This window comes from Cyanistes caeruleus, chromosome 1, assembly GCF_971803275.1.
Source record: "Cyanistes caeruleus chromosome 1, bCyaCae1.hap1.1, whole genome shotgun sequence".
NCBI lineage: Eukaryota > Metazoa > Chordata > Aves > Passeriformes > Paridae > Cyanistes > Cyanistes caeruleus.
Window position 1 is genome coordinate 110,658,903 of NC_141701.1, and position 24,684 is coordinate 110,683,586.

The 24,684-nt window shown below is 38.1% G+C and overlaps 1 protein-coding gene across 3 annotated transcripts in view; it reads left to right on the forward strand.

Moving 5' to 3' along the window:
- SNRK (SNF related kinase) overlaps positions 1-22,323 on the forward strand; it is a 37,755-nt gene extending 15,432 nt beyond the window's left edge. For all 3 annotated transcript variants that reach the window (XM_086850174.1, XM_086850194.1, XM_086850184.1), the window contains exons 4-7: positions 11,863-12,004; positions 14,888-15,100; positions 16,146-16,280; positions 20,796-22,323. In XM_086850174.1, the coding sequence (XP_086706300.1) occupies positions 11,863-12,004; positions 14,888-15,100; positions 16,146-16,280; positions 20,796-22,014 (1,709 nt within the window). In that variant the 3' untranslated portion in view covers positions 22,015-22,323. The remainder of the gene's footprint in view (positions 1-11,862; positions 12,005-14,887; positions 15,101-16,145; positions 16,281-20,795) is intronic.
- The last annotated feature ends 2,361 nt before the right edge of the window (positions 22,324-24,684 follow it).

Genomic DNA, 24,684 nt, shown 5'->3' on the forward strand with positions numbered 1-24,684 from the left:
GGCTATTAATATTGCAATAATAGTGACTGACAATGACAAAGATTCTTCCATCTCTTAGGATGAAATTACATTACAGCTGAACCAATCTAAAAACTTGTTCCTTAGTAAAAAGGAGGTCATGCTTTCTTCCCCAGTGCAATGACATGGTCATGCTTCCTTGTGAGCATCTGACCACTTGAAATCCCACTCAGTTTACTAAAATGACAAATTGAAATGGATTCCCCTGCTTTCACTCTGTGCACATTAAAGTGCATTCATTGTATTTTTAAAGCCCTGCACCTGTTTTTATTTATATGAAATTGTTTCAAAAACTATTGGAAGAAAAATTGATCAGGGTATATGATGGGGTTTTTTGGCCAAAGACTTTGTCACAAACATGGCTTTTTGGATCTCTCATGAATATTATTAGAATGAGTATATAAAGGAAGATAATTTACAGTTTCTTTCAACAAACAACTGAAATATTTAGGGCAAGTCTTTATTAAGTTATATCCTTAATAAAGATAATAGAAAAGCTTGCTTTATGAAAATAACTGTTTCAGCTAGTTGAGGGATTAATCTGCCCTTTGTGATGTCACTTGAAAGTTTGCACACTTGAAAAGAGCCTACTTAATTTAGGTCTCTCATTTCCTTTTGTGTTTAAAGCTGTAGTTATAATGATGCAAGAGGAATATTGAGCAATGATCATATGTTCCCAGGGCTTTTCAAAAAGCTGAGTGAGTTAGATAATGAGAAGTTCTGTTGCTTTTCATTTCCCATGTTTTTTCATACTTAATTAAAATTTGTTCCAATCAGAGGAAAGTGAGAGCACTGTTGTTGGACATAAAGTTCATTTCCTAAATCAAATGGATGTGCTACTTTAATCAGAGTTCTGTCTGGAGGAGTGGTGTGATACTGTGAGCTCCATCAGTATTTAAAAGTTGATAACCACTGATGAGAAAAAACAGTGTGCTTCTGGTAGTACTCTTCCTTTTGCTCTACCAGCATCAACAGAAATTGGATCATTAATTTAATAGAAATTGCCTCTTTCCTAAGTGATAAAATTTAGTTGGAGTTTTTCAGATTAGTTGATTCTTTCAGGGGAAGGCAAGTTCTATTTTAACTGCTTGGCATCTCTACAAAGTGTGAAGTGCTGTGTAGGCTACAGTAACGCTGGAAGACAGACACTTGTGATAGGTTCATATTATTGTAGTTGGGTATTTTGCAAATGCATGGAAACATTTGCAGAGTAAATTCGTTCTTCTGGGGATGAAAACTGGGCAAATTCAGATTGTTGCATTGGGATTTTGTATATTTAGCACAGTTGAGCTCTGGCCTTTAGAAAAGTACTGCAAAACACACGTAACATTGTAGTTACTGTCACAGTTACTTAGCATTGCAGTCTGTCATCACTGCAACACAAAGAGAATGGTGGCAAAACGTTCCTCATAAAAAGGCATGACTAACAAGAATATTGTGGTTACTGTAGCTCAGTGCTACCCAGCTGGCACTTTGTAGTCCAAATCCAACGTGCTGCTGCCCTGGAAGTTGCAGATAACTTCTGCTGCTTTAGGAGTTAGATATGCAGAACTCAGACCTGGACATTTTCTGTCAACATGGTAAAACTGCCTATCCATTACCTAATGATGTGTTTTTGATTACAGAAGAAAACAGATATATGTATAACAGATAATGTATAATAAACAGATACATGTATAACAATGTATGTTATACATACACTCTGCTTTCCTGAGATGATGATATAATGCCTTTAGATCCATTTTGTGTCTGTTGGAATGAACCCAAATTCTTTTATTTTCTTTTGCATCAAGCATTGCCAAGGGCTTTTTACTTGAATATAGTGTTGCTGGAATGTGCTTAGTGTTTCAAAGCTTCAGCCACGTTCACTATGCTTGAGCATAGCCAGCTAGCCCTGATGACCATGTCTGGCCTGTGTGGAGCTAGTCTGGATGTTCCTGGGTGTGTGCAACACTTTATTCTCAAACTGAATGGCTAATGTAAACCTGTGCCCAATGGCTATATACAGTAATCTTTTGCACTAAAAAAACACTGAAGATTTGACTGACTGCTATTAAAAAAACAAGGTTGTAAGATACTTGTAGATCATAAACAATATTGAATAATTGAGCATACCTGGCAGCATTTTAGAGTTTCAGTATGCTCAAAATTAGATTATAGCCAAGTTCTGAGAAATGAGAAGCATTTCTCTGCTTGTTTTGTTTTGAAAATCTTCCTTTTTGTTGTTGTATTGCAACACTTGAGACCATTTATATACATAGATACATTATGGAATGAGCTTGAGGCTGGAAGGGTGCAGAAAGCTGTAAGTATGAAACCTAGCTGCTTCCAGGATAAGGTGTGCCTCCCCTTCTGTTTTGGTTGCCTCAGTGCATGGCTGGCCATTTGATAAACTGACTTCTATCAGCTAACTTGGCAGAAAACTGTTAAAAAGCCAAAAACTCACAGAATACCTCTCTGCAGGCTTAACTTCTGCCAGGTTAGCAGAGCTGTTTATTCCCTTAGGATGGAGCAGAAGAGTTGGTACACAGGAAATGAAGGGAATACGTAGCTTGGAGTAGAATTCTGGAGGAGAGTGGTAGGACCTGTCCTTGAGTTAGCAAGTTTAGGTAATATCAGCTTTGCCTGGCTCACTTACCTTCACCTTCTGTGTAAGAGAAGCTCCTATGACTGGCAATCATCATTGCCAGTGTATTTTTAGGAGAATTGTACACTTTAGTTCTCAATTTCAAATGGGTTTTTTTGAAGCAAAACAGAAGAAACTGATGTGAGTACCAGGTGTATTTCTGTCCTGCTGTGTTCTCTAGTGTACTGGTGTTAGGGGCCATGCTCTTCTGCCTTCACCTTGCTGTGCTGTGTATCTCATGCTACTGAAAAAACTGAGTCAAATCATGAATTAACTTTTTATACTTTTTAGAAGGGGGAAATAGAAGGAATTGGTTGTAGAACACTTTTAGGAAGTGAGTCTTGAGGATAACAAAGGATTCTGTGGCAAATTATATGCAAATAGTAAAGTTTATATTTAATAAAATGGGAGTTCAGTTTTCATGCAGTATGCTATCCTTTGGTTTTTGGGTTTTGTTCCCTCTCAATCTAATTGCTGTACTGACAAGAAACTACTTTTGGTGCTTAAAATTGAGGATGTTATGTTGCAAGTACTGGAGCCTTGTATTTGGAAGCAAAGCTTTGATGTGATGGGGCTGCAGTGAATGGTGGGAATCTGTGATCCTGATAATTTCTCGGTAAATCTGAGCAAGCTAATATTTATGAAGTATAATTTATGTTCTGTTCTGGTTTACTTTATGCAGAAGTTTTTATGCATTCACCAGGAAACTGCTGGGTGCAGCAAAAAATAATTTATCCAAGTGAAACTACGGAAAAGCTGTCAAGATAGGCTTCAGTTACTGCCATATCAGCTAAACTGTAATTTAAGTATAGGGATATAGTCATGTTGCTGTGTTCATGGGAGAGCTGTTTTCAAGCTGCTGTTGTGGAACAAGGTTTCGTTATGATGAATACATCTCCACAGCCATGTGTCTTTCAAACAAGTACTCAGATTAATTATTTCCAGCCCATGGCTGACTAATTTGGCAACACAGATCTGGAGGGACTGAAATCAGTGGTGTACCAACTAGTTATAAACCAGATGCCCAAGTTTTGCATTCATGTGTAAAGCTATATTCAAATGTTAATTTTTTGTAAATTAAGTACAAATTATGACAGCTAAAATGCATTGGAAAAGATAGTCCATCCAAAAACATCAAGATTTTTTAAGGTACCAGGAGCAAATTATCTTTATATACCAAAAAAAGAACAAAGTCACTGCAGTGAAACATGTACAATAGCTGTATGTGCTGTATAGACTTTGATATGGCTGGTGATTTTCAGAACATACTTTATAAAAAAGAAAACTTGCTTTTATGTTCAACTAATTAATGTTGGATTTTATCCTGGCTGATTATTTTCTGAAGTACTAGTAATGGAACTCATGCAGAAAATGTTGGTTTAGTTTGGTTTTTTAATACAGATTCAGTAACTTTTTTGTGGTTAAACAGATATCAAAAGAGATAGTATATTTTTTAATGCAGAACTGATGATTTGGAATAAAACAGACCATTTTGGAATAAAGGCAGTGGCAGGTGTTCAGTAAGACCTTTCAATGGAGGTGTTTTCTATTAAAATACCCTTACTAAAATTTGAGATGCATTAGTTACTAAAAAAATGAAACAAACAACTGTTTGTATTTTAGTGGTTTTATTCAAACAGCAAAACCCATGCTATTGACTTCAGGAAAAATAATGAAATCATAGAATGGATTGAGTTGGAAGGGACCTTAAAGAATGCATGCATTCCCAACCCTCTGCTGTGGGCAGGGAACCTCCCACTAGACCCTGTTTCTCAGAGCCCCCTCCAAACTGGCCTTGAGCACTGACAGCAAATCCATCCATAACTTCTCTGGACAGCCTGTGCCTCACCACCTTGACAGTGAAGAATTTCTTCCTAATATCCAATGTAAACTTGCCCTCACTCAGTTTAAAGCCATCTGCCTTTGTCCTGTCACTCCATGCCCATGTGAAAAATCCCTCTGCAGCTCTCTTGTTTCCCCAGAACCTTCTCTTTCCCAAGCTAAACTACCCCAACCCTCTCAGCCCATCTCCACAGTGGATGTGCTTCAGCTCTCTGATAATCTTCATGGTGTTCTCTGGACTCACTGTAGCAGGTCATGTCCTCCCTTATGTTGGGGCTTCCAGAGTACGAGCACTAGTGGCCAGGCTGAATGAAAATAGGAATAACTTCGGAAGAGAAGACTTAGTTACTGATGATCATGTCTTAGTCAAGGGAAGTAACTTGGAACAGACTGTTTCACCAGACAGATAGCAAATTATTTCCTTAATTAGCTTAATAATAATAAAATGCCAATTGCCATTTATGCTCTTTTTTGGAGGGTTGGGGAAAGGAAGATTTCAGTTAATTCTCAACTGCTTTGTGTACTAATAGTAATATTGATGGGATTTTTAGTGCTTTAAAACAAAGAAAAATCCCCGTTCTGCATGTCAATTTAAAAAATCTTAGCCTTGATTGTGTATTGTTTGTCCTCAGCCTTTAGCAAGGGAAAGATAAATCCCATTTTACAAAGACAAAAAAAGTTGAGTTAACAGATGGTAGCATCTCTGAGAACTAGAGAGGTCAGTATACAAGTTCATTCAAAAGCTTCTTCATTAAAAATGAAAGAATGAAAGAGTAGTTAAATCAGCTAAAAGTTTAATATCTATGAAAAGGTAATCCTTGTTACACTTGAAATTTTACTGGTCCAGTTTGAGCATATTCTAGATTTGTCAGTAGTATTTGCACATGACAAAGTAAAAATACTTGTGATATGTAGAAATGCTGAAATCTTTTAACACAATTATTCTTTACCTTCTCTCTACTGGCTTTTTATGCAAGGGATGCAACTTTTTAAGATTTTTAGGCTACAAAGGAGTGGAAATGCTTCTCTTACTCTTTTTGAAGCACAAGTATATCAACAGGCACCATTCAAATGATTCAGTGTATGATACCAGCTTTTATCTTTTGTACTGTTGTATATAATATTTTAATACTATTTTTAGTAGAAGTCTCTTCTGCAGTGTTTCACCTGTCGTGTGAATTTTTACTCTTAAATTGTGTTTTGGTTCTTCAGGCAATTATGTGAAGCTGTGCTATACATCTGAGTATTCATTCAGTTTCCCTCAGCCTATTCTGTGTACAGGTTCTTAAATTCTAACTTGTAACGAGCGTGCTTGCCACTTAATCTGGTGAGTTAGCAGCCTGTCCTGCTCCTGAACCCATCGCAGTTCCACCCTTCAATCCAAATGAAGGAGTTCACGACGGGGTTTTTGTGTCTTGAGCTCAAAAGAGCAGTCTGCAGGTCTCCAGTGCTCCCTAGCCCTGAACATGCCCAAAGTGAAGAGATACTGATGATTTTACCTAGATTTTTTTTCCTATTTAGCTCTACATAGAAGAACTAGGTATTGAAGTGCTGGTGTGTTGAATCTCTTCCAAGGCTTGTGTTCAGCAAGTTTCTATGGATTGGGCTTTCTTCATGAAATCTGCTCTGAAGAGGGTAGCAGCAGCAGGGGTAACATTCTTCAGAGTCTTAACACAGTAGTTAGAGTAACTGCCCATAATCCTGGAAATAGGGGTCCATTTCCACCCTTGATTTATCCACAGTCTGTTTGTTGATACCTCTTCTAGTGGCAGAATAAACATGTAAACAATTCTGTCATTTCCATAAAAGTTGGTTTGTTTCCTTTTAGCTTAAGTGGTTCCTAGTAGAAAAGAACTATAACGTTCAGCTGTTACAGTAAATAATGTGAAGAGAAATTTATAAAACCTGGCTAAATTTACTCAGTATTACAAGTCATTTTTGTGTCTTGTAATCTCTAAGTTCACTTATGACTTCTGTCACTTATGTAGAAACATACATCTTATCAGCTGAGCAATATACACTGTAACACTGTTGAGCAGTTCTAAATTTAAGTTAGGAGGAAAAATATTCAACCCTTTTCCCATCCAGGTGTGAAATAAACAACTTCAGTAAGTAGACTCAATTTACATTATGTATGTATATGCAAATGTGTGTATTCCAGAATAACTATGGATTTTTAATTGCTTAAAATCACAAGTTTATGTAGCACATATAAAGTGTGACAAATGTCTGGCTTGTGGTGAACAGTAGAAATTTGAGGGAATATGAAGCTATAAGCATCCCGTGCCACTTAAGTTGTAACTTACTGAAATCCTAAGTACTTATTTTAGGAGTAAATCACAAACTTCAGAAAGTAGTAAGTGACTAATGAAATGGTGAAGCAGATGAATTTGGATTTTGTGGAGTGTGCAAACTTGAACATGACAGATGTTTGACCACCCTGTGTTTAAGACAAGTGTAGCACAGACAGCTAATGTTGTAATTTGGTTTCTATGGCAGTGACTTCACATTATGTAAGGAAGTTGCATATACACAGCCCTGGTTGTCATGGTTCATGGTCCCTTCCTGATTATTTAATGGCTTAGAAAACAAAAAGAAATTCCCTACTGCAGCTAGTTACTACTGCTTTTATTCTTATTTTATTCTTGTCATAGAAATGACAGTTTCAAGTTACCCAATTTAAAGGCTAAATTGTATCTTGAGATCTTCACAGGACTTTTGAAAGAGACCTTGATTTTGGCTACTGCAGAATAGAACTGTGCCTTCTTTGCAGGTGATTAAGAATATTAAATGCATCCAGCATGTTGGGCCTAATTTCTGCTTTTCCATCAGTTTTCTAAAGAGAGCAAATTAGATGACCCTTGAAGGACAGAAACAAGCAGTTCCCATAAAGCCTTCATCTGCTAATTGCTAGTTACTAAGAGTAGGAAAAGAACTTAAAATTGTGAAAAATAAATTATTGTTTGAATCTGCTTTTTAAAGGTGGTCTCTGTAACCTTTCTCTTCCTTGTGTTCCTTCAATTAAGAGTCTCAAATCTAGAACTGGTACTGACACTCATTGTGACAGAAGAAAGCTCTGCCAAGGAACACTGTCGTATGTGGCTTTGTGTATTGCTTGGGAAAATAATAAAATTTGGTAAATATACATTATAATAAAGTAAACTCTGATTATCCTTTACTAACTTCTCTGAGACAACCCTTCTGAAAGATCCTGCATCTTTCAGCCAGATTACACTATTCTGGAATAGAATAATTCTCCAAAATGAACTGTAATTATTATATGAAATGGGTGAACAAAAATTGTGTATTTAGAGAAGAAAGCAGCATATTTAAGTGTTTTTGCAGTATGTTTTCTGAATTTGTCTGAAAAATATGCAGCTGTGCTAACAAGAGCCTCGTTAAAGGTGGTGTTGCATCAGTCATCTGGTTGGTTGGCTTTAGTTGCATGAGGAGTTGCAAACAATTGATGTGGTCTGGTTAAACTGTGGCATGGAAAAGGGACAAGGAATCAACCTCTTGTTTGGACAGTTTGCATATGGAGAGTTTGCATATGAAGGGGCAGGACAGAACTCTTGAATGTGTTCTCTTAGGACACCTGCAGACACCCAAATGCTTGGCTCTGCTTCCCGAAATGAGAGGCTTGCTATAATATGATATTGCAAGGCTTGTGAAGATGTCGCTAAGATGACATCTGACTTGTGACATAATAAGGTCTGCACTAAGCCTCCCAGTGATTTTTCAGTCTTACATGTGGATTAGACTTTCTCAGGCACACTATCTTCTTGCTTCCTGGTTATTAGTAGACTTTTAGGTTTTGCTGAGGCTGCTCACCTTTGTCCATGATACTGCAAGCTGAGTCATTTTAGCCACCTTGACTGTAGGTGCAGTGAAGCTGATCTTTTTCCAGCTACAGCTATAAAAATAGGCTGATAATAAAAGCCAGGTAATTGTTTCTGTCCACTGCTATTTCTTGGTCACATCAGAATAAACATCTGCTGTGCTGCAGGGTAACAAAATACACATTTGTGAGAAAAGTATAATAGGAAGCTTTGCCTGTAGTATATGAGAGCGAGGTAAAGCGTAGTTGTTGCTGTTCCAGTGTGCTTCACTGAAAGGCTAAGAATATCTACATAATATGTCAAGGTTAAATGGTCTTAAGCACTATTTTTAGTTTCTAAAAGAACTTTTTCTGCATGCACATTATCCCCTTTTAGTGTATCTTATGTGCATTAAATAGAATTTGTGATATCATGAAATACAGTAGCAATTCAGTGCATGATTTACAGTTTATATTCTATTTTCATATATCTGTGTTAAAGCTATTTCATTTTGCTATTTGCAGCTCTTCTTATCTGGAAAGACCCATGGGTAAAAACTGCAAAATACAGTAACTAGTGAAAGAAAAAATACACAAAATTCTCTGTTACATGCTGGCTAATCAGTAATGACCGCTTTATTTGTAAAAACATAAAGGTTGATGTCTAATGGACATTGCATAGTCGCAAAACAATAGTGGTTTGGGGGTTTACTTTGCATTTAGAGAATCAGCTGGATTTTGCTTCTAATTTTTTTTTTATTTTTATGAAGTAAATGTGCATATGTATTTATCTAAATTTCAGAAAACTAAGACAGTACCTATTATTACATATTTTCTTTCAAATTGAAATACAGCAAAGTGTATGTATAGCCTAGAGAAGAAGCCGTGTGTGTAAAATAGAAAAAAAATTAGGAGGCTACCTCGTAATGGAAAGTACTTAAAAATATGTTCAGTATCTGCTCAGTGCAATTGAAACTTCAAGGTCTGGTAAAGTTTCCTGTATGGTGATTTAATGGAACTTCAATTCATGTCTTTCTTTGATTGCTGTCCTTTTCTCAGGACTGTCTTACTATTTTTAAGCTTGATTTCTTACACTACTGTCTTTTTCCTTCTGTATAAACTTCTTATATGCTTATTTTTAAATAACAATTTAATTAGATTGTTCCCCTCCCCAATATTTTTCTCTTGGCTTAAATTTATGTGTATTGCTTTATTATAGCAAATGTAATTTGTCTGTAATGATGAATACTGTGTGGATTCTTGTAATGAATACTGTGTGGATTCTTGTAAAGTACTTCATGCTAAAAGGACACATGAAACATTCTGTTGTGGAGAAGTATTGAACAGAATACTAGGATAGATCAAATCACAACATAGATGTTAGGCAAAGTTAAAAATCTAGGAAGGATATTGATAGCCAAAAGATGACTGGTCATAGAAATGCATAAATTCACCTGTCTTTTGTGCTTGCAAAAATTTCACATAAAATGTTGTGTGGTGGGAGACAGATAATACACCAAAACCTTTTGGATGCTTTGAAACTAATCAAGAAAGCAGAAAGAAAGCAAGTAAAGTTACAAAATTAAAGGTGAACCTTTTAGGTGAAACTGCCTCCCTGTCTTGTGAGGGCTTTTAAAGTCCTGCATTCCTAAACACTGCCTTTCTGGCATTAAGCTGTCGAAGTCCTAAAGCACTTACTGAGTCTGTAAACAAGGTGATGGTCATGCTGAATTTGCAGGTTACACATGATGTGGTGTACCAGCCTCAAAATGCTGAGTACCTACAGGATTGAGGCCCTAGTGAGCATAGCAGAAATCCAGTAATTGTCTGAGTTTAATAGCATACACTTACTACAAATTAGAGCTCTAAAGAAAATTACCATGTAGTGTTTCTATTCCCCTGTCAGCAAAACCATAAGAAGAATCGGTCATAACTAGCAAAAGGAGTAATTGTTCTAGGGATGAATCTGTGTGATTTACTTTATTAAATAAAACTGTAGCTATCCTTCTGCATGAAATGCACCTTGAGTATTTCAGATGGGCCACAGAAAGCAAGATGCAGTTGAGTAGGTAGCTTATGTGTTTCCCTCTTGCAAGTCCTTCCAGGAAAAAGCTGGCATGCTCTGTGTCCTAGATCACTGCTGGCTGCTCTACCCTCTTTCCTTGGGAGGTGCCTGCCCAATCATTTCTCAGCTGTTTGGTTTTAATGGGTACAGATCTGTAACGTGTTAAGGGTTTAAGATTGCCGCTGAAATTCCCAGAGCATGGAGTTGTAGCTCCAGGTTTAAGATCATGGAAATTTTATTAAGCATGTATTGGAGTGAGTTACTTCTTCTTCTGTAATATGATGCATTTCTTAATATTTATGCTTCCTTTATTAAATGCAGTGACACTCATGAAATATTTTCTTTTAGGCAGGCTCTTAATAAAAATTTGAACTAAATACTATTACACTAAGTAGAAACCAACTACAGAAGCCCCAAAGTGCTTCTTTTTCATCTTTTGGTATGCCATTCCACTGGGGAACAAGAGAGTTGTTAAATGTTTATTTTACACAAGCAGGAATTAGAAGGAAACAAGAAGACTCCCAGAGTGTAGTAGAAATTGCTGTTAATTGTTATGTTTGTATATTTAAAAAAAACAACCAACCAGCACCCAAAACCCACTTGTCCACACTTCATAGTATCATTGGTATAAGAAGCTGGTTTTACATAAACTAATTTAGTTACTGTTGGAAGTGCCAAATTTTAAAGCAAAGTAACACCGCTGAAGGAAAAACACAGCAAAATCAGTCTTACTGAAAAAAGGGACTTTCTTTGTAATTTCTTACATTGTGGAGTAGGTGGGGGTTGGTCTCTTTATCCAGGCAGCAGCTGACAGAATGAAAGGACAGAGTCCTAAGCTGTGCCAAGGGAAATTTAGGTTGGATGTTAGGAAAAAAGTTTTTTATGGAGTGATAAAGTACTGGAATTGTCTGCCCGGGGGAGTGGTAGAGTCACCATGGATGTGTTTAAAAAAAAATTGGATGTGGCACTTGGTGCCATGGTTCAGTTGAGGTGTTAGGGCATGGGTTGGACTCAATGATCTTAAAGGTCTCTTCTAACCATGCGACTCTGTGATTCAGAGTAACATGTAAACAATAGAACAGTTTATTTATGCAAGCCCTTCAGAAAGGAATGTGCTTTGAATTCAAATCTCTTGAATAACCTGTGCCTACCTGTTGTCAAAGGGTAATGAATTCATGCCTTCTAAGTGACCAGATTATTTTCAGCTTTACCTAACGCTGCTGTCAAAAGTGTTAATGCATTTCAAATGTTATGCATCCTTGAAGTAATGAATTCTGGGTTTTTTTCCCCTTCAAAAACTGTAAAAGCTGTCAAGCAGTGGAACTACTGTATTTTGTACTTCAGTGGAATAGCAATTTCCATAAATAATGCTCATAATGAAGAGTGCAATAATCATCCCAATATGCATTTTAAGTATATTTCATGGGTTGGATGGTAATTACGTCTGTATCCTAAACAGTTTGGTTTTTCTAAATGTGTACTTTATATTTACAGATATATGGAGTTTGGGGGTCATCCTCTTCATGTTGGTCTGTGGACAACCACCATTCCAAGAAGCAAATGACAGTGAAACTCTGACTATGATAATGGACTGCAAATACACAGTGCCACCTCATGTGTCCAAAGAATGTAAAGAGTAAGTAGAGTACTAAGCAACTTGGAAGCATTCACAGAAGTGAATTTTCATTACTTTTGGGAGTTTCCCATACTATATTATCAATGTGTAGAATGTTCCTTGATAGCCTTCCTTTTATGTCTCTCAGTTGTCATGCATTTTATAAAGAACTGAAGAAGTTACTCAGTACTGATTGCCTTTGGCCAACTCTTTTGCTGGACAAATTACCAGGTGGTGTTGTGATTATTCTGTCATAATTGCTTATCAATTTCTGTCCAAACAACGAATTACCAACGAAATAGCAAGTTTTGCTCATCTCCTACTGAAATTGCAAATCCAAATTAACATCTTAGTTTACCAAAGGAGAAAAATACTTGGTCTGGAAATACCATATCCACTTAGGAGACACAATTCCTTTTGATGTGTTTTTCTGCAGTGTTCATTGGAGCTTTTTTATTGATCTCTTCCAGTATTTCTCATGTTTCCCTATTGGTTAATGGCCTTTGAGCCTATAAAAACATATTCCAGTTGCATCACTTAGACAATTCTAAAATATTTTTCTGTGTTCTTGAATTTGCAGTGAAATATCTTTTAATTTTCAATACAGAGAACTATATGCTTTTATAAATGCTTGAAAAATGCATTTGGTTCAGTCAAAAAAACTAGAGCAGCATCTAGAATTCTGTTATTTGCCGAAGAATGAAGTTTGTTACAGCTGTAGTCATGATGACCATTCCTTTCTTTTCCTGTCATCTGTGCAGTCAAGGGGTCTAATCCATAATATGGTGGTCAGCATTCTAGCCTGCATCAGCATCAGTGTGGCCAGCAGAACCAGGACAGTGATCCCCTGTGCTCAGCACTGGTGTAGGCACATCCTGAGCTCTGTGTTCAGTTTTTGGGCTCTCAAGAAAGACATGAAGGTGATGGATTGTGTCCAGAGAAGGGCAGTGAAGCTGGGGAGCAGCTGGGGTTGTTTAGCCTGGAGAAGAGGAGGTTCAGGGGACACCTTACTGTTCTCTACAACCACCTGAAAAGAGGTTGTAGCCAGGTGGAGTCAGTCTCTTCTCCTAGGTAACAAGCAATAGGATGAGGAAGTGACCTCAAGGTTAAGATTGAATATTAGGAAAAATTTCTTGTCAAGCCTCAGGACAGGCTGCCCAGGGAAGTGGTAGAATCACTGTGCCTGGAGGTGATGATTCAAAGCCAGTGTAGATGTGGCACTTAGAGAAGTAGTACAGTGGTGAGCATGGTGGTGCTATTTTAGTGGTTGGACCTGATGCTCTCAGTAGTCTTTTCCAACTTTAATGATTCTATCATTCTGTGCCATAGCTGGTGTTCTTGTCTTGTCATTAGTGTTTAGCACACTCCAGTAACATGGAAAAGCTGCTCTGAGCTTGAAGAGCTTCACATACAGGAAGGGGTTTAAATTAAGTACAATACAGGTAGAGGTTTAAGAGGGACCTCTTATCAGTGAATTGTATCAAATCAATCTCTTGAGATGCTGCATGCTGTGTGAGGCCAGGAAACTTCTCTTCTGCAGCCTTTTGCTTAATATACTTGCTAACATTGATTTGCTTACATGTCCAGATCTGCTTTCTCTATACAAAACATGAAAAATGTACAGCTGGTTACCCAGGTCCTCTAGAGGTTAGGGAGTGTTTAAATCTCTTTCTTGGAGTGAAAGCATTTGTGGTTTGAGATGCATAAACAAGCTTCAATCAGGAGGCACACATGCTGCATTTGTGCCGTTTGACTACAGGTGTAGTTCAAGGAAAAGTCAAATTAAATATGGAGTTTGTTCTCTTTCTGTCATAATATTAACAAAAGCAAAGAAACTCAAGGCTCCCATGTCTCACCCCACTTTTCCTCTTGGTAAGGGCAGAGACCACAGCTAATAAAAATAAATGTGACTTTTTTTTTTACAGTAGAATTTTTTAAGAAGGTTGGATTAAACTCCACTTTAAAATCAATACATCATCTCACACAAAAAAAAAACAAACAAAAAACCCAAACAAAAAAACCCATAAAAAGTTGTGATTACCTTTGTGCTTTGTCTGTGGTCTTGCAGTCAGAAGTTGCATGGTATAGTATATTCAGTGTAAGAAAAAGCAGTATATGAGAACTGGAGAACATGGAGCAATACAGTTTCTTTGTAACCTTGGCAACAAGACCATATATCCATATTTGTTGAACAAAGGCAAAAATACTTTCCCCAAGAATTTTCCACATACAGTAAGTGAACAGAGATATTCTCTGCTAATGAAGTCTTCTTTCTCTGTTTACTTGGGGAATTCTTCATGCACTTTCTTTCCAGCATTTGTAAAATCTCAGGATGAACTCATTAGTAGATCTGTCACTACATCGTCCCAGAGAGTGTATTGGTCTGTTTAGGTTTTTTTTCTATGTGGGTAGAACAAATCAAAGTATTTTCAAGGATATTGAAGACTCAAATGTCTGCTAGTTACTTCAGAATAAAATATTTCTGTTTATCTTGCCATTCCACATACTTGTTGACAGCAGCAATAATAAAAAATCACATTTATCTTGCTTTACAGACTAGCTGATAGGCCACCTGTGACCTACAGTTGCCCTATAAAACCTACTAAAATTGAAGAAACGAGAAAAATCAGATGAATTATCTAAGTAGAGTAAAGGAAAACTGCAGTGTTTATAGTTTTAATAAATTGTTTCAGTTTAGCAGTATTTGTAATGTCTTTGAGACTAAACTGTTTCCCATCACATTATTTACTGTGAGACTTCTGAAGATCTCTGTGACCTGACAGCACAAAATGTCTTCCTAGTGTTTTTTTTGTTTCTTCCTAATGTTGTTTTTTAATGCTTTTTACAGCAGCTGTTTTTTTAAACACGTGTGCATTTTTGTTTAGATTTATTTTTTATTCACAGTCTAATTACACGGATGTTGCAGAGAGACCCGAAGCGAAGGGCATCTTTGGAAGAGATTGAAAACCATGCATGGCTCCAAGGAGTTGATCCATCTCCTGCAACCAAGTACAATATTCCTCTTGTATCGTACAAAAATCTGTCCGAGGAGGAGCACAACAGTATCATACAGCGCATGGTTCTTGGGGACATCGCAGACAGAGATACCATAGTGGAGTAAGTCAGCAGCGTTCTAGATGCAGTTTGTTTTGTGCATCCCTCGTTTTTGATTCAACATCACAAGAACCTGTGTACTTTGCCGTTTAAATATCAGGCAAAGTACTACAGGCTTGCACTGTCATAGGATATCGTAGGATCAGAAGTACTTAAGTGTACCCAAATTTGGGAAAAACTTGAAGAAAATGTGTTGGAACAGTGTTTTGATTCTTGCAGTAGATATCCTGAGTAAACTTAAATGCTTTGGAATCCAAGCTTGTTCTTCATCTCTCATGCATATTTGAAAGTGATAAATTCTAGCATTTTTCCCTTAGCAAATTTCCAGTGTACCTGAATCTTTGTTAATTTCAAATATTTTTCCCTTTATGTAATGCATAATCACTGTCACTGAGGGAGCTTGCTAGAAGGCTACATAGGTTCTTCTAATAGATTAAAACTGCCAAATTTCAAAAATATTCCCCAAATTGAAAGCGGTCTTAAACATTTTTTCCTTTTTTTATGTGTTCAGCTGTAAAAAACTGTTGATGGGGAAGGGAAAGCAGCAGTCTTACTTCTTCAGCTTTTAGCTGTGTAACGGGGGCAGCCTTTCTGATACGGTGTCTGAGTGACGCTTACTGGCTTATGAACTTACTTTTGCTATAAACTCAATGTGACAGCCCTAAAATAATGAAAGTTTTCTTCCACTTGTTGTATAACCAAATATTGGTATTTTGTGGCTGCATGTGCCAGTGGGAGAGCCCATCATTGGTGCTTAACATTAATAAAAAACAGTTCACATTTAAAGAATATAAAATAAAAAATAATTTCTTACTTTTGTTGGATGATATTCTAAGGATGTCTTCTTCCAACTATAGCTGAAATTGCTTGACTTGTTGGCTCTTCATTTTTAATAAAATTAAGGTATGCTCGTCAAAAGATCAGAAATGGGAAGTGCTGCTTTCAGGCACTCTTCCTGCTATGGGAAGCACAGTAAGCTACAAGATGCATGTCCAATTCTTAGAAACCACTGATGGATGGGTTATTTCATGTTTTGTACTTTCCTCAGGGCATTGGAGACTAACAAATACAATCACATCACTGCTACTTACTTCTTACTAGCTGAAAGGATCCTGCGAGAAAAACAAGAGAAGGAAATTCAGACCAGATCTGCGAGCCCCAGCAACATCAAAGCTCAGTTCAGGTGAGAATTGAGGAATCTAAATGGCTTGGAGGGGTTTGGATTTTTTTTGTTTGTTTGTTTTTTATATTCTCTTAATAAGAATATTAAATTTCTCAAGTACTGCTTTCTTGAAAACAGTAAAATGCTCACTGCAAATTTTCAAGGTCTTCAAAGTGCTGCAGACACCTCAAACTTTTCAGAAATCAATTGCACATATTTTCAATTCCTACCCTTCTCAGGAAATGACAAGGCAATTTGAAGTGTGTACCTTTGAAGAGGCAAGTTTTCACACCTCCTAGAAAAGGGCTTGTTCATTGACCTTCAGCTCCTCGTACAAATTGTGTTATGTAATATCCCTGGAGAAAAATTAGTTGCATAATCCATAAACCTGCTGATATGGAATTAGTTATAAATGAGAAGTAACTCTAAATGTGATCTGTAGCTTATATTCTTTTTCATGTCAGTTGGCTGTGTTTGTTGTCTAAGAAAAATTGTTGAATTTACCATTTCAATCAGTCACTTAAAGATACTGCAGTAGATTGTTTTTGTGAAAAAAAACCATGAAATTAAAAAATCTTTTAAGTAAGGTTCCCTGAGATTTTCCAAGCTTCAGCTTGGGACACAGTAAAACTAAAAGGGGGAAATTTGGCTTCTGGCATGTAGTTTGTACTGGGGTATGTTCAGCCAGTTCATTTGCTCTGCAGGCAGTTACCAGAGCATCCCACATGTTCAGTTACAGCAGAATATGCTTTAAAACACCCACCCAACCAAAAACAAACCAACCAACCAAAGCACCCAACCCAAAAGGCAAAAAGTATAATTTCCACTTGCACATTGATATTGGAGGATTCAAGTTTTGAGCAATTATTTTTCTTAAACATTGTGTTTTGAATTTCCTGAGTTAAGTGTTAAACTATCACTAGAGATCTGCTGATATTGAATAAAATATGGCCCATCTTGACAATTGTTCCAGTGAAGATGGAGGAGGTACTGAAGCATTTCCATTAACTTTCATCCTGTAACCTCCAGTCTTTCCTAAAGTTGCCTATTTAGGTAAAATATTGGCAACTGTTACTAACAATAATGACAATTATTAGTAGATAATTTATTAATGAGGAAAGAATACTAAATGTTTGTGCTGATGTTTAGCATTGCTAAACTAACTCCAGCAACACCTTCAGTGTTGTTCATCTGCGTGATTTAGAGAAAAAGACAAAATAACTTGTTCATTCCAAGAGTTTCTTCGTGCAACTTTTGTGGGATATCATATGTGAAATCATTTAATAGGAATAAATGCTGGGATGTCCTTCTGGTGCACAGTCTAGTTTCCTTGGCCTAATGGATAAAAGTAAGGTACTGCTACCTCAAGTTAAATGTTTAAAAAAAAAGAGACTTGTTATAAATTAAGGACACACACTTGGGAAAATGGGTTAAAGTCTCCATTGGCTGTCACCTTGGATTTAGGCTTGAGATTTTAGAGATATCACTTCTGAATACCATTCTGTCTCCCTGAATTATGAGTTGATGCTCCATGAATGTTACAGTGTTTTCAGTATCTTGGTCATCCCCAGGTGAGACTGCACCCCACACTTTGTACCCCTAATGATCACTCAGTGGTCACTGATGTTGGAGATTTTATCTTAGGTGGTTGCAAGTAGTTCAGAAGAGTTCCTGTTGCAGGCATCTAAGGGTGGCCTACAGAAACTAAACGGCCTGGAGCTTGGTGTTAGAGAGCTCACCTCTCCAAGGGTGATACTGTTTGACTCAGCAGTTCTCTCATGCTGGACCATCCCCTCATTTTTATGCCAGCTTCTTTTAAAAAAGAAATCCCATCAAATGTGCCTAATACTAAGTACTACTTATAAAACAAATTACTCTAGAGGAAGATCTGGAGTTCACCTTCAAATGGAAATTCTGAAACTGTAAAGTTGGCTTTTGAATTGTTTGGAGGTTTTTTTTCCTCAGTGTCACTCTTTCAGTAAAGAGCAGCTCTAGTTATATAAGAAACTGGAACAAAAAGTTCAATTAATCTAAATTTTTATATGAATTTGTAAAGCTGGAGTAGCTGTAGCCTGCCCTATGAGTGTGAAAGTTCAAAACAAGCACATCTGCACAGACTTGGGAACCCTTGCTCTAATGGTCCCAGTAGCTGTTCTTTGCCTCCATGATGATTCTAAATTCCAAGTGTTTCTATAGAATGACTTTAAGGAAAAGACACACAGTAGTGCATTACTTTGACTTTTGAGACCTCAAAATATTAACAACAGCAAAAAAAAAAAAAACCAACTCCGAAAAAACAACTTATTTGCAACCTGGAGCTTCTTTTCTGTTCCTTTCTCCCCCCAGCCCCAAATAAATGGGGAATAAAGGGAGAGGCAGAAGGGAAGGGAGGGAAACATGGGCTGCTATGAGAGATAAACATATTGTAGTGAGGAGGTTTATTGCCTGGCAACTACAGTACTGTAAGATACTATATTTGCTCTTTATTGTGACAACTACAGAACTCTTCCTATTTTTGCTGACAAACCAGTCTGTTCTTTTAGCATGGCAAGTTTCTGAAAGATTTAGATCTTCATTTTCTGTCATGTTTGTAGTTTTGTTTCTAGTGTATTTAAGTCCCGTTTGTTAATTACAGGCAATTATTTGTGTTTAAAATACACAGCTGAGCACAAGTCATCAGCAAACTGGGTCAGTGTTTCCCAGCACTTCTGGAGACAGCTGGGGCTAAGAGAGGGTGCTAGTGTCAAACCAAGGAAGACCACAGCCCAGGCTTCACTTCTTGTCTGTGCAGCTTGGCTCGGAGCTGCTGCTTGTGTTGCCTCCCTCCAGGTAGAGCTCCCCACTGGAGAAAGGCTGGTGGAGACCACCAGCAGCTCCCAGAGACAGGCAGGAGCTTCCATGCAGGAAATGCACCACACAGGCTAAGGTGGTGTGTGGGCAGCCGGGCCCTACTGTTAGAGGGTCCTGGGTTAGAGGGCAGAGATTTCTGGCACTGTCGGTTGAGCAAAACCGATGCAGGTGCTTCAAAGCATAGTCTGCAGCAAGGCTGGCTTTAGTACAGCCTCCTCAAAGCTTGTACAACTGGGGAGAGAGCTGTCAGGAGACAACCTGGTGTAGAGCAGTATCTTGTCACACTTTGGGGTCCTTTTCTGTGCAGCCTTCAGCAAGTGCAGTCCTACCGCAGCAAAGAGGTGTCTGAGCCTTCCTTCTTCCTTCAGCTTGACCTCCTGACATGGCAGAGAGCAGGAAACTGATGTGATTCTTGTGTCTTTGTATGCAGCCTATCAGGCAGATACCTGGCGTCACACTTGGTGTGAGATGTTCTCTGCTGTCCTCCTCCTCTTGCTTCTAAACTGGGCTAGGAAGCCATGCAGGCCTTTCTTTTGGTACACACAAAATAGGTTAGGAATGTCTTGTAATATGCTGTCCATATATGAACAGAGGTCTCTACCACAGCTTTTCATGCAGTAGCCAGAGTATTTTTGTTTTGTGAAGTTAAGAGATTAGCAAACTTTTTAAAATGAAAGACAAGAAATGTGGGGCTTATGCTGAGTGAAGTTTAAGAATTGTTCAGTGTTAACGTGTTGGTCTGTAGATGTTGGTTTTTTGGATTAGGCTTTTAAAATAAAGGCTAACAATCTTTGTTCTTAATTTATTCTGTGTACATTATTGGAAAGTTACAATATACGTTAAAATCTAAATGTAAATCATTGGAGTAGCTTAAGATACTAGAGATAAGACATCAGCTGCCTATTTGTAATTCTGGTACACACTCATGTTACTTTCATTTTGATTTGAGCTAATGCTATTACAGTGTCATACCTTTTCAGCTTGGATTTACAGTTTATTCAAGTGTCATATTCTTAAACAGCTTGAGTTCTCAATTCATGCAGTTGTATTATTCCGGATTCTCGGCTAAGGACAAATAAATGTATGATCTCAATTTGTGTGAGTTTAAAATTATAGGGAACTTTGTAGAATAGAGCTTGGTGAGAATAAGAGACCGTTTTGTCTGACTCACCTTTTCAGTCTCACTCATGTTAATTCTAACCTAATTTTTATATGAAGAATATTGGGGGGAAAACCTCAGAAGCTTCAGATTAAAAGTTGTTTGCAATACTGTCTTAAGTTGTGCTTGAATAGGTTTGTACCTTCCTCTAGGTAGTTCTGTACCAATCTCAGATTATTTTTTTGAGACACAATTATTTCAAGTTTTTTTATTGCTTCATTCATTTTCTGAGAGCAATAAAATCCTAAATTTTGATTTGGCAGTAACCAACATCATTTCTAAACTGTGTTCTTGTATAGATGGTGTTCCTTTCAGATAGCAGCATTTCTAAAGGAATGCATGTCCTCTGAGAACTCTTCCTTGTGCTCAGTCACTCAGTAGTGTTGTTTACAGACATGCCACTCAGGAGCCCAATTTGTGTGTCAATACTTGCTCTTCTCTAGTGCAGATCTCACACTTCCTTCTAAGTTCTGAAATGCTTCCTTGAAATGATGTAACTTCCTGTTTATCTTTAATTTTTTATGCAGGCAGTCGTGGCCGACAAAAATTGATGTCCCCCAGGATCTGGAGGATGACCTTACAGCAACCCCTCTGTCCCACGCCACTGTTCCTCAGTCCTCACCGGCTCGCACGGCTGAGAACGTTCTCAACGGGCACCGGAGCAAAGCCCTGGGGGATTCGTCAAAGAAGGAAGAGATCCCTGAACTGGCTGGGCCAGCACTTTCCACAGTTCCATCGGTGAGCTTAAAACCCACTACAAGTGGCCGGAAGTGCTTGTTCAGAGTAGAAGAAGATGAAGAGGAGGATGAGGAAGATAAAAAACCTATTTCTCTTTCTACTCAAGTTGTTCTGCGTCGTAAGCCTTCGGTTACAAATCGTCTTACTTCGAGAAAGAGTGCACCGGTCCTCAACCAGATCTTTGAGGAGGGTGAGTCAGATGATGAGTTTGACATGGACGAGAACTTGCCCCCAAAGCTCAGCAGGTTAAAGATGAACATCGCCTCGCCCAGCACCGTGCACAAACGCTACCACCGGAGGAAAAGCCAGGGACGGGGCTCCAGCTGCAGCAGCTCCGAAACCAGCGATGACGACTCGGAAAGTAGGAGGCGTCTGGACAAGGACAGCGGGTTTACTTACTCCTGGCACAGAAGGGATAGTAGCGAAGGACCCCCTGGCAGCCAGGGAGATGGTGGTGGACAAAGCAAACCAAGCAATGGAAACGGAGGGGTGGACAAAACGAGCCCAGGTGATAACAGCAAAGGTGGGGGGAGTCCCTCTGGTAGCTCCGGTGGGAACACCAACACCACCTCGGGTTCCACTCGGAGATGCGCTGGATCTGGAAACTCGATGCAGCTGTCATCCAGAAGTGCAGGGGAACTGGTTGAAAGCCTGAAGCTCATGAGCCTTTGCCTAGGTTCACAGATTCATGGCAGCACGAAATACATTATTGATCCTCAAAACAATCTCTCCTTTTCCAGTGTAAAAGTACAGGAGAAATCAACGTGGAAAATGTGTATAAGCTCCAGCGGAAGTGCAAACCAGGCTTCATCACTGGGCAGCCTAAAATTTTTTTCTGACCAAATGTCAGACACAACAAATGAATTGGAACGGCTAAAGAACAGGAACTTGAAAAACAATGTGCTACAACTACCTCTCTGTGAAAAGATATCTGTGAATATTCAGCGGAACCCAAAGGAGGGGCTGCTGTGTACCTCCAGTCAAACCAGTTGTTGTCACGTCATTTGACAGTGACCTGACTCGAACAGCTCGATCTGCTTGACAGCGTCATTCTTCCTGGTCAGAGCTGTGAACACCTTGTCACGGACCCCCTTTTGTTGTCTTAAGATTTTTAAGTGGGCTTCAAGCAGTTATTTATTATACTTTAATTTTGTGTTTGCTTGATGGTATGACAATGCATGGTCTTTGCATGCTGCTAGCAGATATGTTTTTCTTTTTAAACACAACAGAATATTTTATTGTGTAATTTTTACATTTATAATTTTACTATGGAAGATCTGGATTAAATTAAAATAAAGATCTGGATCCTAATGTAAATGAAGCACTTAGAAGTTTCATGTTCTGCACTTAAACTAGAGAGAGAAGCTTTTGTTTGCTTATGAAATGTTAATTCTTGTTCTGACCTTCTGTGAAAACTAAAATATGTGATATGTGGCATACTTCTATGTGTCTGAAACAGAACCAAAGCAATAATGTTTTGATGCTGAAAACTCTTCAGGGAGCTTTCAGATGTTCCAAGGCTTGTACAAAGCAAAGATGCACTGAAAATTAGTGGTCTTGAAATATGATTTTAAACCCACACCTATTTGTCTTAAGCTATGATATGGATGAAGTTGTGGCTCAAAAATCAAACCGAAAAGATCTTGTTTTTGCTAGAGGCAGTTTTCTTTAAAAAAAAAAAAAAAAAAAGGCAAGTAGATTTGTAAGGCAGCTTTCTCCCATAGAATTATGTTAATATTACAAGCAGACAATCTTTTTTAATATAACAAAGGTAAATTATTAAGTCTAATTCTGAGTTTTTACATGCTAACTGAAAATAAAGTATTTGTATGAATTACTTTTGTTGGTAGTATATCATGACACCTAGTATTTTAGGTTTCTACCTTGTAAACCCTCTCTGCTGTTCTCCCCTCCCCTCCCTGAGATTCCAGAAGGCAATAAGGGATGGAAAATCTTTAGGTAATTGGATTCACATTGAAATTATTGTCATTTACAGTTTTGTTATTATTACTCTTTTTAGGACTTAAAATACTGCTGTTCCCCACATGTACACCACTTATTTTCCCTCAGAAATACACTTGTTCATAAAGTCCATTTAAAATAGCCTGTAGGAAAGTGTTGCTTTCACAGCTCTGAGCCTTCCTGTCAGGTTTCCTGTTGCCATGGCAAGGTCTTGATTTAGAGTATTTCTGTACAAAAGGATACTTTTGACCAGATGAATTAACTTTGTGGAATTTTATTATCTAGAATAAAATATATTGCAGATTCCTAGTTTTGGGAAGGGCAAGAATGTTGTATTTTTTCATGCTGTGCACTGGGTCTTCTAAGCAATGCTAGTGAAACTGGGGGTACTATGTAGCAGCGCCCTGGGCAGACCCTGGGTGTCCCGGAGGAGTCTGACACTGTTGAGCATCTTGTAACACTTTGAGAGTGGTGAATACAGCGCTTTGTGTCTGCTGTGGCGGGGGCAGAGCACCAAAGAACGGCTGGGCCAGGATGGCCACAGCTCATGACAGCTCTTGTGATTCCTGCAAGGCTTCAGAGAGTCTGAAGTGCATGGGGTGTCCTTCCTGGCGAGCTCAGCCGGGGGTTCTGCTTCCGGAACAAGGCAAAGGAGAAGTGTTCCGCTTCTTTAAGTTTTAATCTCTAGCTGCAGTTTAGTTAAAAGCTACAAGCATAGATGTGTGGGTGAAGCCATAGAACATAATTGCTTGAAATTTTTGAGCAGGGATCTTACCAAGGGCCAGAAACGAGATGTGTGGTTCACAGACAGTGAGCGTAACATCCACGTAGGAGACAAGTTTATAAAGGGCATTGGCAATAAACTTTATTTGTTGCAGCTTTTTTCCAAGTATTGTAAATACTCTTTCCTGATATGTACAGCCTTGGAATGGCACCTTTTAACTAACCCCGGGTGTATTTTGTTTCCAATGTTTTTATATACGACTGTATATATGGTGCTCACTTTAGAACAGCAGTGTTGACCATTTATGCTGCATAGTTGTATTATAGCCTTATAGTTGTGTGTGGCTGGTTGGACCTCTGGGTGTACAGATGTGTACAGATGTGTTAGTCTGAGTGCTGTCCTCTCTCCCTCTGTTGATAGGTGAATGACTGTGCATGTGGTGTATGTCGTGTTATGTCGTCACGTAAAAGGAAGGGCGAGAATAACCACTACATTAAGATAATATTGGACCAAACTATTTAGAGCAAGTAAACAGTTTCTTGTACCCCTTAACGTGTCTTTAAGAGTTGCATATAGTTACAGTAGTGTATAAAGTAAATATTGTGGAAAAACAGTTAGTCTTGTATTTTTCTGTATGTGTGTATATAAAAATATATAAAAAATAATGTACCTCTAGCAACTTAATCTGTATTTAAGATGTGACAATCTTGACACAGAATTTTAAGAGTAGCAATCTAAATAAGCAGAATTAATGAACAGAAGTATAAAAAATTTCTCTCCAAGAAAGAATCCATGTGTGTTAAGAGGGTACAGAAATATCAACTGATCTTATTGCTTCTGGCAATGTTTGGCTTTTTCATTGTACAAACATTCATGGTGTGCGACAGAAATGGAAAATCCAGTTAATAAAAGTGATATCCTGATTGATGCATAGCCAATGACTTGCATGGATGGGGTTTGTGTCTCCTGGCGTTTGCTGTGAGAGGGCGGCA